The 15,953-nt window shown below is 42.1% G+C and overlaps 1 protein-coding gene across 1 annotated transcript in view; it reads right to left on the bottom strand.

The window, feature by feature from the left end:
• Window positions 1–14,873, bottom strand: part of MCF2 (MCF.2 cell line derived transforming sequence) — a 125,357-nt gene extending 110,484 nt beyond the window's left edge. The window contains exon 1 of the mRNA XM_074201817.1: window positions 14,768–14,873. Within this exon, the coding sequence (XP_074057918.1) occupies window positions 14,768–14,873 (106 nt within the window). The remainder of the gene's footprint in view (window positions 1–14,767) is intronic.
• Window positions 14,874–15,953: the final 1,080 nt, after the last annotated feature.

Genomic DNA, 15,953 nt, shown 5'->3' on the forward strand with positions numbered 1-15,953 from the left:
CTCCATTTACAAAATGAGGGGACTGGATTAGATGTCCTGAAAGGTTCCTTTTAGTTTCAAATGTACAATTCTAAGGTAGTGCAGTGAATAAAGCAGTGGGCTTGGAATCAGAAATTCTCATCATCATGAGTTCAGATTTGGCCTCAGATACTTTCTGGCTTTGCAGTTCTGGGCATGTCACTTCACCCTGTTTGCCTCAGTTTCCTCATTTGTAAAATGAGCTGGAGAAGGAAATGGCAAACCAATCCAGTATCTTTCCCAAGAAAACTCCAAATAGGATCACCAATAAGACTACAAATGCACAAAGTAGGCTTGACTTTCTTCCCCTATAAAATGAAGGGGCTGAACTATAATATGATCTCCTGGATAATATTATCCCAGAGCGATCCTGAAGTTTAAATGAAAAAAAAAATACCTTCTGAAAACCTTTTGCTGATTTTCTTGTGCTGTATAGATGATAGGAATTATTCAACATTCTTATAGCTACTGCAATGGTTCATTGTGGGATGGAGATCTCCAAAGCTCTGCACCTTCAGTTAAGAGCCTTTGGCGATGTGCCTGGCATCAGAAGCTCAGCCTAGCTAAGGGCAAAGGAGCTCCCTGTCAAATAACTAGTCAGAGAATACTTTGGGGGAGGGAGGGGCAGAGGTGTAGAAGGAGTTGGATAGTCACTCACTGAACTGAAAAGTAAGGCAAGAAGGTATTACAGTCTGCACCAGTGCAAGTTCAGATCTTTTGAAATAATGGGCTTTGGGGGCAGCTAGGTGGCACTGCAGTAGACAGAACACCAGCCCTAGAGTCAGGAGGACCTGAGTTCAAATGCAGCCTCAGACACTAGCTGTGTGATTCTGGATAAGTCACAACCCCCACTGCTTTCTCCCCCACCAAAAAAAAAAAAAGAAAGAATGTTCTCTTTCTCCTGAAATGACTCAATATTGACTTATCTATGTACATTTTTTTTTCTTCCAGTAGAATGTAAACTCCTTGAAGAGAGGCAAAGTTTTTATTTGTCTTTGTGTTCCCCAGTGTATGGTAGGCATGCTTTTTGAATAGATTATACGATTTCTAAGTCTGTGGCCAACTATAAAGAGTCAACTTATCTATTGTGTGCATTAATAGAGAAGAATTCCTCTCCTCTAAATCTGTTGAAAATTCCAAAACTAAACCCAGTATGTACATCAGACACTCTGAGCATACACAAGACTTCAAACTGAGAAAATCAGATACAGGAGGAGCCACAGAGCTGTCCTGCTTCTTCAACTTGCCCTCTTGCTAAGAGGTCCTCTTTGTTCTCCACTGAATTGCTGGGAATGGACAGCATCCCATCTCAAATGGATGCAAAAGCCCATATTAAGCACAGCAGGTTCATCTCCCAGAGGACTGCTGGTTCACAATTTCCCAGAGGCAGGGAGTAATTAAATAAATTATGAGTTCTGTTTGAAAAGGCCTTCGCTCCTTCCTCCTGTGGTGCTATAGTAAACTCCTATCCTAGAAATGTCACAGGATGCCTCCCAAAGAAGTGACAGTCGTTGAAAAGAGCATTTGGAAAAGTGTTGAGAAGCTAGTTTGACTTGAGGTAAATTGCAGGTAGACCACTTTCATTCATTTATTCATAGAGACCAGAACGATATTTGTAGATTAAATACTATGAAATCTCTGCCATCATGGAGTTTGCGGTCAGCAAGGGAGAATAAGACATATATGTAAATAACTTCAATAAGAGTTGCATGTGATGAGCACATAAGAGAGAAACCAAGTGGGATGAGGGTGAAGCAAAGAGACAAATCATTTCTAGCTTAGGAGGGTCAGGAAGGACTTCCTGGAAAAGGTGACATTTGAGCTAGGCCTTAAAGGATAGATAGAATTTCAACATTATAGAGATGGGGTGACCAGAGATAGGGTAACCCGTTTGGGTAGAAGATATGGTATGTAAAGGGAAATGGTGGAATATAAGACAGGAAAGAGAAACTGTACCCATACTTTAGTGAGTTGGAGAGTAGAATGTATATAAAGTTTGAGTTTTGTGTCTGTGTGTGTGTGTGTATGATTTCATCACTATAGATAATGCCTACTCTAGAAACGGCCTCTACCAAAACAGACCATCAATTATTCTGTAACTTAAGAGTCTTAGAAAGTTGAGAGTTACCTGGAACCATAAGAGATTTAACTTACTTAACTTACCTAAGGTCACAAAGTCAGTATGAACAGAGGCAATCCTTCTGACTCCAAGCACAATGTTTCTCATTCTAGATGGTATTAATCAAAATGCTAATGTAAAAAGACTTGTTTTGAAAGATGTCCACATAGAATTGTAAACCATCTGTCTCAGCTCAATCCTCACTGCAGTCCATTTCTCTTTTTCTCCCCACTTAAATTAGCTTTTGGGTTAAATTCACATTAAACTGAAAAAGCAGAGAGCCAGTTTATGTCTTGAGGATGATCAGGGAGCCATACTGCTAGGACCAGAAGGGAAGGAACAAAAACTCAATTTAAACAAGATATTGCTAAGGATCATTAACATCAAACTGGTTTCCATGAGAAGTTGTATAATCTCTCTCCTGGTTGGCAGAGGGGAGGAGGGGTGTGTGAGTTGTCCTTAAAGTAGTCCTTAAAGACTTCTCACCTTCTCTGTTGGGGATGGTGAGGTCTAATTACAATGACAGGTTTCATTCTCCTAAAGTTGATCTTGCTATTTCCCTCTGTCAGAATGTTGACTAAGAGATGGGACCTTAGAGTTGACTTTAAAGAAATGGCCATGATTTCTGGTCCATTTGGTTGCTTTTTGTTTTGCTTTTAGAAAAGGAATGATTTCACTTGTACAAAAATATTCAGAGCAGCTCTGTTTGTAGTGGCAAAGAATTGGAAACTGAGTGCATGTCCATCAATGGGGGAATGGCTGAACAAATTGTGGCACATGTACATTATGGAATACTACTGTGCTATTAGAAAAGAGGAGGGATGGGAATTCAGGGAAGCCTGGAAGGATTTGTATGAACTGATGCTGAGTGAGATGAACAGAACCAAAACATTGTACACCCTAACAGCAACATGGGGTTGATGATCAGTCTTAATGTACTTGCTCATTCCATCAGTGCAACAATCAGGGACAATTTTAGGGTATCTGTGATGGAGAATACCATCTGTATCCAGAGAAAGAATTGTGGAGTTTAAATAATGACCAAAGACTATTACCTTTAATTTAGAAAAAAAACCTGCTATCTTATTATGTAAGTTTGCTATCTCTTATACTTTATTTTTTTTCCTTAAGGATATGATTTCTCTCTCAACACATTCAATTTTGATCAATGTATACCATGGAAACAATATATGCATATATTGTTATATGTACATATATATGTGTATATATGTGTGTGTGTGTGTGTGTGTGTGTGTGTGTCAAACTGCCTTCTGTGGGGGGTGGGGGGAAGGAAGCAAGAGTGGAGAAGAATTGTAAAATTCAAAAAACAATAAAAAAAGAAAAGGAATGACTGTGACAATATGGAAATGTCAAACATCATTATATATATATATATATATATGTGTATATATATACATATATATATGTATATACATATATATATATATATATATATATATATATATATATCCTATATCAGATTACTCCCTGTCAGGGGGAGGGGAGAGGGAAGGGAGAGAAAAAAAAATGTGGAACTCAAAATCTTACAAAAAGTGAATGTTGAAAACTATCTTTACATATATTTTGGAAAAAATAAAAAAAGTATGCATAAAAATAAGATGATTGGCAACATCTTTATTTCTCCCCAATCATGCAGTGAGAGACCTGGAAAAGATCTCATATATCACACAGTTATATATCTTGAGTTGGAAGCACCTTGAAGGCCTTCTTATTCAACTCCCTCATTTTATAAATGAGGAAACTGAGATGCAGGGAAGATAAATAATTTGACCAAGTTCACCCAGTAAATACCAGAGCAAGATTCTGGAAGTCAGAGTCAGCCTCTGACTGGGAGGCTAGTTCCTTTTCCACCGTAGCACATTGCTTCTCAATCTAGAAATCTAGTCTAAGGCAAGTTTGGGAAGTGGCAGGGTACATCCTGTCAAACAAGATAGAGAAAGTACCAGGTAATGGAAAGATCTCAAGGAAGGTAAAATCAGCCAAGGGAGGAAAGGGAAAAGCATAGTGAAAACAATGGAGAGGGATGGGGTGAGGGGGAGAGAGGGAGAGAGAAGATGGATAAACTGGGGGAAAGATAGTGATGTAAAACTAAATAGGTAAGTACAAATTTTTCAAAATAACTTTAAAAAATGATTTTCCAGGATTTGAAAATAGAGGACCTGGACTTGAACCCCAGTCCTGCAATGAACTCCCCAGGTTGCCTAAGGTAAGTCAATTAATTTCTCTGGGCCTCAATTTCTTCATTGGTAAAATAAAGAGTTTAGACTAGAGAGGTCACTTGGAGCTCTCAGGTTGTGATCCTATAGCAGAAGGGTACTGGAAGCAAAGGAAATCCAGTTAAGTCTCCCAGAAATTCAATTTGATGGACACATAATACAAAAAAGGCTGGGAATACAAAGGAGAAAACACAATGCTTTCCCTCCCCTCAAGGAGCTTCCAATCTACCAGGAGGAGATGGGGAAACTATGACTTCTTATTTGTTTTTAGGATAGTAGGTAGAATACATAAGAAGATATTTGTTCAAGGTAGTATAATGGAAAAAAAAACTGGTTGGCTAGCTCATAGTGTTTGCATATTGACAAGCAGGGTCCTCCTTGAGTTGTGCTGTCCCTTGAGTCTGAAAGGAGTTGGGAAGTGTTGGCAATACCTGCCAAGAGCAGGAGGTGAATGGAAACCTGGGATGGGGGTGGGGAGGAATAAGCATTTATTAGGGTCGACTATGTGTCCATTTGAAACTATTGTCTCATTGGATCATCATAACAACCTTGTGAGATGGGTACTATTATGATTCCCATTTTAAAACTGAGGAAACTGAGGCAAACATAGGTTAAATGACTTACCCAGGGTTATACATATAATAAGGATCTAAGACTGCATTTGAACTCAGATCCTCCTGACCCCAGGTCTAACACTCTAACCACGGTTTCACCTCACTACTGTCAATGGTAAAAGTAACAAGAAATCATGTGCTCATCACGGCACCACCTCCCTGATGTCATGATCTTCTTCAAAAATGAAGGACAAATAGTAACAAGAAATTAGGGTACCCCGTTTGTCAAATGGAGTGTTATGGGCAGGTTCAAAAACAAGAGGCAGAGCTATTTCTTTGGGGTCTTTCGATTGCTATAGAGCACTAGTTAGAAGATAAAAAGAATTAGCAGTGAATACGTACAGCAGGATTTTTATCTTATAATAATTGCCCCTTATAAGGCCCTCTAAAGTTGGTAAAGTCATCTGATCTTTACAACCCTGACATTTGATGCCATGTGGAAACTGAGTGCTTCCAACTCTGTGAAGCAGGTATTCTAGGTGTTGCTGTCCCCATTTTATAGATGAGGAAACTGAGGTTCAAAGAGCCTCAAGAGTAGATACAGGCTTGGGAATCTTGATTTTACAGAAGAGGAAACTGAAGTGGTAAGAGGGAAGTGACTTGCCCATTGTCACAAAGCTGGTCATTGTCAAACCCAGTTCTCATCCAAAAGTTATAAGCCTAACGGCTGACATTCAGACCAATGACTCTATCCACTCTGAAACACTTCATGGTTTAAGCTTTGCCTCACTTTCTCCAAGGGAAAGGATTGCTATGACTTGGTTAGCAAGAGAGAGACATCCTAACAGGGACCTTCATGAAAAGATATCATGCATATGGGAACAAGAACATTTATCTGTAAAATAAGCTAAAGTACCTCGGGGTCATTTCTAAGAATTGAGAGTCATGCCTGTTAGAGTTGGGAAGCACTTACAGGAATGACAAAGAGTTCTGTCTGATCTTTCAATAGGTAAAATTGGTAATTAGATTAAACTATACTAGGAAAGAGCTCGTTCTTAGTAATTCATCTGTTAAAAAAGCAGGGCAGATTTTCAAGGAAATAAACCATGTTATGGACTGTTGGAGATGGACTAAAATCAGCATGAATGGATAAACTCCCCATATCCTTGAGATCAGAGACCCCTTGAACAATAAAACCCTTTTTGTTGTTGTTGCTATATTTCCAGGGCTGGAAAGCATAGTATAATGGCAGAATCTTAATTTGCAGGTAGGGTTTTGTGTCCTGGCTGTGAATTAATTGTAGGCTTTATGCAATCATTTCCCCATCCAAGGTCTCAGTTTTCACATCTATAAAATGAGAGGGTTGGAATAGATCCTCCCCAGATTCCCTACCATCTCTAACATATTACAGTACTGTACCCCCTCAGTTGCTTATTCACACCCCAGCTTTCTCTTCACACCTGCCTTCAAACTCCTTTTCAGTTTCGGTTTTTGTTTTTGGTTGGACGTTCATCCACTTTATGCCCACTCACCAGAGATATCTTCCTCCATCCAGGGGTTCTTAATCTGGAGTCGGATAACTATGTTTCAGTATTCCTCGTTTCCTTTATAATCCTATGCATTGTATTTTATGAATTCCAAAACACCCCCCTGAGAAGGGGACTTCATCAGACTACCAGAGGGGTCCAGGACACAAAAATGGCTAAGAATTTCTGTTCCATGTTGTATCCAATGTAAAAAACTGTCCAGGTCTACAGATCCATGCCCACCGAGTCCCCAGAACTTCAGCCCCACATCTCCAAATTCTTGTTGGACAGCTGCACACCATCTATCCCAGCAGAACCTACTATCCAACTCATCCAAATCAGAAAATTATTTTCTCTGCACTATCTTCCCCTTCCTCCAAACCTTCCTATTTTTGTTGATGGGACCACCATTTTCTTGACCAATCCAGACTTGGAACTCAGAGATATCTTTTCTCTTCTCTCCACTCATCCCGACTCCACATCTCCACTCACATCTGTCCCCTGCTCTCTATTCCTTGTACGTCAGACCCTCCATACATCTTGCTTAAATGATTAAAATAGTCTCCTAATTGCTCTCCTTGCCTCTAGTTTCTCCCCTCTGTAGGCCACTGTCCACAAAATAATCTTTCTGAGGCACAAGTCACTCTCCCTCTCAAAATTCAATGATCCCCTACTGCCCATAGGAGAAAACAAAATTCTCTTAACCTGGGCCTTTAAGATATCCACAAATAACCCAACACCTACTGTTCATCCTCAATTCATATGACCCTCCTAAATTTACTTTTCACTCAAGGGAAACAGACCTACTGATTGTTCTCTAAGCTCAACATCCTACATACCTGGGACAGTTCCCTTCCCTTGTCTACTTTTCTGTTTTTACGGTCTTAATCAGCTGCCAGCTCATCTGAAAAGGCCTCCTGAATGGTCTAGCAGAAAATGTTCTCTTCTTCCTCCAATTTGCCTAAAACTCTTGGGATCTCTCTTTTGTCACTTTCGTATTTATCTGAGTATATTTCATAGCCCTCTCACTCCCAACAATAAAATCACAGGACAAGAGCTGTATCCCTCATTCTCTCCGTACCTCAATGCTTCGTACATAGAAGGCTGTGTAATATTTATGTTAATCAAGTAATATATATCAACTTGTATACCCAAGCACACTCCAGCAGCTCCTGTGAGCACCAATAATAAGGTTGATTGACTTTCTATGTATTCTATGGCAGAATACAGAGAAATGTGCTGTCTATTTTCAAAAGATAGTCATCTAAAATGGTTTTATGCTTTTAATTTTTTTTGGCATTTAAAGGTCATGCTAAAAAATTTAGCTAATATCAAAAATAGCTTGCAATTCTATAGTGCTTGGAAGTTTGAAAGCACTTACCATTTATTATCTCATTATCTCCCTGGGTGAAGTAAATGCTAGCAGTATTCCCATTTTACAGTTTAGAAAGAGGAAATGGTATGCCCAAGGCTGCACAGTTATCACCTGAGATAAGATTTCAATCCAGGTCTTGAAGCTGGTACATCTACCAGTGATGCCAGAAAAACACAATGTTCCTGAATCCTGACCATGCCCCTCAAAGATAACACTGAATATTGTAATGGTGATTTTCTGCTATCAACTGGAGTCTATAACCTGGTGTAATATATACCAGTCTCCCTTTTGAAGTTTGGGGGAGCTTCTTATCTAAGATCACATTATGTCAACAGAGCTTCTATTTTGTTCTGACTATCAGGAAAACAGAACATTTCTAATTTGCTCTTCAGGTAAAGAAACAGACACATATCATAGAGTAGAGAGAAATTTTCATTTAAGTCCAGTCTCTAAAGACCAGTTCAGAAGGAAATTTTATCCTAAGCACATTTTGTGATCTCCTTTTCTAATTATAGGAACAAGTGATTACTAAATGTATTCAAAAGGGAAGAAATTCCAGGAAAATGGCTGTCCAACAAATTAGTTGTTAGAGTGGAAACTGCTCTGGCTTATGAGAGTAGCTACATGGGAACTGGTTTCAGCTCCAACACTCAAGGTCTGGGTAAACATGGGCCATAGTTTTCCCCAGTGTGCAAAATAATGGGTCTGGAAAGCTACTTTTGCATGATTCCTAAGGTCCCTTCCAATTCTCCTGATTTGTGATGGAGCAGAGAGGACACTGATTTGAAGACATGAAGACATGAGTACAAATCCTGGCTCTTCATGACCTTGGACAAATTACTTTGTCTCTCTGGGTCTCATTTTCCTCATCTACAAAATATAAGGGTTGAACAAGATGACCTCCAAAAGTTATAAGCCTAACAGCTGACATTCGGACCATAATGCATGGTTTACAAAGTTCTTTACAGGATTAACTCTTTAAAAAATATCTTTTAAAATATCTTTTGTTTTTATGTCACTTTCACTTCCAAATATATCTCTTCCCCATCTCCTACTCAGTGAGACATCTTTTGGAACAAGAATAAAAAGGAAAAGGGAAAAACAGTTCAACAACTCAGCAACACACCAACCTGATCTCATAGTATATATGATATTCTCATACATAGCCTCTGCCCCACCACCTTGGCCAAACAAAGGGAGAATGGGAAATTTGTTCATCTCTTCTAAGGTCAAGCTTGATAATTCTAATTAGTTTGGTTCTGTTTCCATTTATATTGTTGGAAACATTGAGTATATTGTTTTCTTGGTTCTACTTACTTCACTCTTTATCAGTTCATATAAGTCTTTCCAAATTTCTCTGAATTATTGGTATTTTTACTTCTTAAAGCACAGTAAATCAAGTACCATCATTTGTTTAGCCAAGTGCTTTGCATATATAAAAATTTAGGAGTTAATGAATTCAACTGAGGGAAGGGATAACTACTTTGTCTTTAGGTATTTATTTCTCCCAAAAGTTAGGTTCATTAACTCCTAACCCTTTAAATACACAAAGCCGTTGACCGACATTAACTCTTTTGAACTTAAAAACAGTCTTGTATTGTATGGTAGTTATTGCAGGAATAAAGAAAATAGAGAAGCATGGGAAGAGTCACACAAAGGGATGTAGATGCAACTAAGGTTATAAGTAGTCAAATGACTTCTTCCTATCCACTAGATAGAAAGTATATGAACTGGGACAGCTCGGTGGTGCAGTAGATAGAGCAAGGCCCTGGAATCAGAAGGACCTGAATTCAAATCCAACTCCAGACTCTCAATACTTGCTTATCTGCGTGATCATGGGCAAATTACTTAACTTCACTGTCTTGCAAAAAAAAGGGAAAGAAAAGTATATGAATGAATTGGAATTCAAACTAAATCCTCCTGATTCCAAGGTTAATTCTCTATAGTCTGAATCTTAATTACTTCTCAATATTCCCATTTTTAGAGGTCCAAATGAGGCTCAGAAGGGTAGAGTTATTTGCCCATGGAGACAAAGTCAGTATTAGAGATGGGATTCAAAATCAGGTCTTTCTCAATTCAAGTTAAAACAGACTTTTGCCTACCCAATGTCATTTATAATTTAGTGAATGACTTTGACATCCCCTTACACATTTGATGACAGAGATTTCATTCATTAAACACCAGTCTCTAGAAGGCTTTGTCATTCTTTCATACATAACAGAAAATATTCCCAACTTGCCAATGATAACAATAGTATGACTTTTGACAGCAATACTCACAACCTAAAATGTAGCAATGACAATTCCAAAGACCGCATGGAACAGAATCCATAAGTTTCAAACAAAGTGACAATAACCAATCTGAATGGTCCTCTTACAATGAAATGGTCAGACTTATTACAATCACTGGAAGTGAAAGAAGTGACCTGCTAAACAAGTGGTGGACTTTGAATGCAATCAAATAACAATATGTGATAAGAATAGACAGATATGAGGAAATTAGGAAGGCATGGGACTTTGAGTCAAAAAACTGTATCTAAGTGGTGGCTAGGTGGCGCAGTGGATAGAGCACCGGCCCTGGAGTCAGGAGAACCTGAGTTCAAATCCAACCTCAAACACTTAATAATGACCTAGCTGTGTGGCCTTGGGCAAAAGCCACTTAACCCCATTTGCCCTGCAAAAATCTAAAAAAATAAAGCTGTACCTGGAGGAGAATATAAATAATGACAGCAACAATGTAAGTGAAAAGATCACTTTAAAACAAAGTGAATTAATTCTGAATGACAAGAAAATTAAGACTGGGCAAAGAGAAAACACAAAGAGTCTTGGAAGAGAGACAAGAGACTATAAGAACAGCATGTTGCACACTCTGGTAGGTAGGGTCATTATAGCCTTGCAAAGAAGAGTTCATTTGGGATGGACAGGGGAACAAGCCCTGAAATCTTTCTGGAACTAAATGTGATACAAAAAGAGACAAGATGGATGAAACTGAAAAAGTCTGTCACCTCCCCTGATCCCCATCTTTGAGAAAGATTGCCCATGTTCTGGACACATTTCAGAGTCCACATCTCAAATTCTAAATGAACATTCAATTTCTCATTTCTAAGCAGTCCAAATGAAGACTTTTGCATTGGGAAAAAATATATCACCCCTTCATAATAATCATTTCCTCTTTCTCTAACTCTGTGAAAGAGCTGAGAATTCTACACCATAGAAGGGTTTTATAGAAATTTGGGGGTTAGTATATGTAAAAGAAGCCATTATCAAATGATTGTGATGTCTTAGAGTCAAAATAAATGTGTTCAAATCCCCCAGATGTTTACAAACTATGTGTTCCTGGGCAACCTCTCTCACCTTCAGTTTACCTGTTTAGGAAATGGAAACATTAACAGCATCTACCTTAAAGGAGCTTTGTGAAGAATCAAAAAAAAATGTATATATAATAAATTCTGTAGAAAAATTAGTAATCATTTTATTTGTTATTATTATATTTATTTGTTCCTTCTCTTTGCTGGGCCCCAGTTTTTTTTCCTCTGTAAAACAAGGGTAGTTGGACTAGATGGTCCCTAAGGTTTTGTTTTGTTTTTTAAATCACAGTTTCTTCATAATTTTGTGTCACGATTCACTCTTTGGGGATCTGATGAAGCTATAGACTCTCTCAGAATAAGGTTCTTAAATAATTGGAGGAAACACTAAATTTGAGTTTGAGATTAGTGAAAAGAAAGATGTCATTTTTCCCATCCAAGTCGTGAACCCCCTAAAATCTATCCACAGATCCCTAAGAATCTATGGACCCTAGGTTAAAAATGCTTGCTTTCAATTCTACTACTTGTGATCTCAGCAATAATGACAAAGAAAAATGGCACATCAAGGATAGCCCTAATTTGGTATTACAGAAAAGGGGTGATTCTAAGCCTGCTGTGGATTGCAGTTTTATTTTAATGTTGAATTCCGTTCAGCACTGAAAACTCCTACATTAATACTGTGTTCAAACAACACAGAGACTACAGCCCTAAATGTCACCGGTTTGCAAAGCCAAGAAGGATATTGATTCACAGTAAGGAAAGGTGAATACTCCCGGGGCCAAGAAAAAAAGTTCTGTCTAGCCAGGGTGGGGAATCCTTTCTGCTTTTATATATAAATACAGTAAGCTTGAACTTGTTCTCATTTGTTGAAGAAATGGACCTTTTTTGATAGAGGAAGGGGTACAGGTGTTTCCCTATTTTTGCTTAAAGTGGGGTTTGTACTCATAAAAGGTAAGTCATTATAGTATGGTGGGCAAGAGAGACTATGTCCTGTGCATTCCCAGTTCTGAAATGGAGAAATGTGGACCTAGGCTACCCATTGGAACCATGTCTAGTGAATGAGCAACGATTAAGCCTACAGTCTTCTCCCCCTTTATTAGTTGAGATATTTTAGAATTTGTGGAGAACCAAAGAGACAGACTTGAACAAAGACCCAAAGGCTCTGGTCCCATAGGCAAGGACCTGAGCAAGATCTCCATTGGACAATCCAATTCCATAAGCATTACTCAAACCCCTATAAGATAAGGGTATGGTAGGATGAAGCGCCAGTTTTAGAGTCAGGAAAATCTAAAATCAAGATAGGCCTCGGAAACAAATTGACTCTGCTCTGGGAAAATCTCTGAGATTATACATTAGAGATTTATCCCCCTCCCTCAATGGGTCACTGATCTCTGTGCTAAGTGTTAGTGATATAAAGACAAAAGAAAAAGCCAGTTTCTGAACTCAAGGTGCTTCCATTGGACTAAAGAGATTGAACACTAAAAAGAGGGCTGATGTTGAAGGTAGGGGACCTGAGTTTGTATCCTGACCCGCCAAGTACTTTTCTGTGTATTTGTCACCTCAGCCCAGTAAATTTATCTCCCTGGGTTTTAGATTTGCTACTTGTCAGAGAGAATTGAACTAGATGACCTTGAAGGTCCTTTACAGTTCTAAATCAAGATCCACATGAACAATTAGGTTTGCACATAGTTAGATGAAAGAGAGAACATCACCAGCTGGAGGAATCTGGAAAACCTTTCCATAAAGAAATGAACCAAAAAGAAAGCTTTGGAGGAATCCAAGAATTCCATTCAGTCTTTGCCTTTCTTTCGCTTCCCAGCCGTTAGCACAGGACCTAGCCCCTATGATTACTGACTGATCCTCACAGCAATCCTGTGAGCTAGTTGCAATTATTATCTTTATTTCACAGATTGTAGAGGAAACAGGTTCAGAGAGGTGAAGCATCACTTCCTAAGTTTGGCATGTCAAGTGTCTGAGACCAGATTTGAACTCTGGACTCCCTTCTAACAATATAGCCCCAGTGCCAGCTAGTACAGCTGCCTTTCTTGTCATAGAAACTCTATTTGCTCTTTCTTCAGACCAGACTGACATTCCAGAAGAGGTTGTACAGAAAGCCGCTGTCCTCAGGACCTTTTCTGAAGAGGTTCATCTCAGTCCTAATGTTTTGCTATGTCCTCTGAAATAGCTGAAACCCTTTGGCATGACTCCCAACCAGGATGGGGGCAGATTCAGTACGCAGTGCACTTGGACTTGGAGCCAGAGGACCTGGGTGGAAATGGCAGCTCTGCCAACTTCCTTATCCTTGTGCCCTTGGACCAGTCTTATCAATTGTGCCTGGTGGAAGATGAGCTTATTACCCCTGGGATCAAATACAAATCCCCTCATTTTGGCATTTAAAGGACCCATAACCTCCACCCTTCCCACATTTCCAGCCTTTTGACAAATTATTCCCCTCCACTCAATCTTAGGATCAACCACACACTGTCTGTTTGCTGTTCCTCACACAGCACCCTCCATCTCCCATCTCTGCCATTGTACTCTCACGTGCAAAAGATTCTCCCTCCTGATCTGTGACTGAAAGAATTCTTGCTTTCCTTTAAAAATAAGTTCAGGAACCCCCCCCCCCCATAGGAGGCTTTTCCTTCTCTTTCCCAATCCCCATTGCCTTCCCTTGTAAGGCTAACTTCCACTTTATGTTTATCTGGTGGGTATAAAAGTAACTGTATATTGTCTGCTACGTTCATCGAGGGCAGAGACTACTTTAGACCTTTCCTTGTAGCCTCATTGATCAGCAATGGGCCTGGTCCACCAAAAGAGCCGAATAACCACTTAGTTACAGAGCCCAATGGCTCCAAGCTGCTTTCAAGTTCCTTGCTTCTCTCCTAAACTCTCCTGAGCCTGGGAGTGGTACCAGAAGCTAGTTGAGGCATCTCAGCAGCCCCAGCCCGGCTGCACCTGTCCGCTGTGTGTGTGATGCTTGCATCACTGCTGGCTAAGGGCCAGCCCGGCGCTCTCTACCACGGATGCCTAGACTAGCTTGAGCTATTAGCAGGGAAGTTTACAAACAGAGAGAGAGAGAGAGAGAGAGAGAGAGAGAGAGAGAGAGAGAGAGAGACAGAGACAGAGACAGAGACAGAGAGACAGAGAGAGAGAGAGAGAGAGAGAGACTCCTTTTGCCAGCTGGTAAGTTATAGGGTCAGTGGCAAGCAGAGGGGTTCACATCCATCCTCCTCCCCCAGCAGCACCTGCCTCCCGAGTCCAGCCCAAGGACTAGCACCCCCTCCCGAGGACTCCTCCTGCCTTCCAGACTTGGGGAGCAGGGATCCCCGAGAAAACAGGTAACTTCTTTGAGCAGGGGGGGGTTATCGGGGCGTCCACGTGCGCTCTCGCTCTCTCGCGTAGTGCCACTACGGGGGAAACCAACGAAGGGGGTGCGCCGCAGGGGCTTCCCGGACTGCTTTCCAGCTGTGCTGACCCATTTCAGCGGGAGGACCAGGGGGTGGGGTGGGAGCTGGAGGGGGCTGCTGTGCCCATCCGGATGGACTGGCCGGACAGCAGGGGAGAGGCGGGGTGGATGGAAGGGATGTTAAGGGACTGGGGGGGGGGGGGAGGGCAAAGGCAGGAGGTCCCTTACTTGAAGTGATGGACTCGATGAGGGCCGCCGCTTGCAGCAGACAGTAGTAGCACTCCATCTCCACCTCGGATATCTTGATGCGCTCGGGGGTCAGGGTCAGAGCCATCGCTGCTTGCACCGCAGCCGGGCGCCAGCTTGCTTGGGCTGCTCAGCTGTGCTCCCGAAGAGGGGGCGGGCCTGGCGGGGGAACCGGTAAGAGGCTCAGGTGTGGCCCACTGCAGGGTGGTCCCCGTCTTCCCTTGCCCCAGCCCTGCTGCCGGCAGCGAGCTCCCCGATCGCCCCCCGTTCCTCCCTCCCTCGGCTCGCCTACCTGGTGCCTCTCCCAGCCGCTCCCCGTCCGCCCGGCTGGGCCGCAGCCGCCGCTGCCGCCGCCGCCGCCCCCGCGCCGCCGCCGCCCGCTCTGCCTCTGCCTCTGCCACCGCCGCGCCGCCTGCTCCTGCTGCCACTCGCGAGGGGCTGTCTCCGGCTTGGCCCGGGTTCCCGGGCTGTGAGGAGGAGGAGGCGGCAGCTCCGGAGGGGGCGGAGCTTCCGAAGCCCCGCCCTCGGCCCCGCCCCACCGGCTTGGGGGGAGCTCGGGCTCGCGCGTGCGGGGGTCACGGCAGACAAGCCTTCGCTCCCTCTGCACGCCCACCCCGCCCGGCCCGGGAAACTTGAGGGGAGTTCGGGACCCACGAATGACTCTGGGGGAGTCACTGAGTGATGGCTAGAGAGGGGGGATGCAGGGGAAAACAGAAAGAGAGAGAGAGAGACAGAGACAGAGAGAGAGAGAGAGAGAGAGAGAGTCCAGGGATACCTCAGGACATGCCACTCCTGAAATTGCACCAGGTGCACCAGAAAGAACCCTGGATTGAAAGAACCTGAGTTCTCATCCTAGCCCTATTTCTAAGCAGGCGAATCACCTCCCCTCTCTGGGCCTCAGTTTCTTTGCCTGTAAAATGAGGAGGTCTGAAGTGACTCTGACAGTCCTATGTACCATAAGGCCAGCCCTGGAGGACCTCTCCTCTCCCTGTGCTGCCACCATCACTACTGGATACTGGAGGATTCAACAGGACACCCAGCGCCCTTTCCCCCAGGAAGCATTGGGCCAGGGTTAGGGAATAAAGAGCCCCGGATAAGACCTAAGGCAGGAGCAAAAGGAGCTCCGAGACGCACATCCGAGACCAGGTTGCTGCTCCGTGGCCCTGGT

This window comes from Macrotis lagotis, chromosome X (genome assembly GCF_037893015.1).
Source record: "Macrotis lagotis isolate mMagLag1 chromosome X, bilby.v1.9.chrom.fasta, whole genome shotgun sequence".
Classification (NCBI taxonomy): Eukaryota; Metazoa; Chordata; class Mammalia; order Peramelemorphia; family Peramelidae; genus Macrotis; species Macrotis lagotis.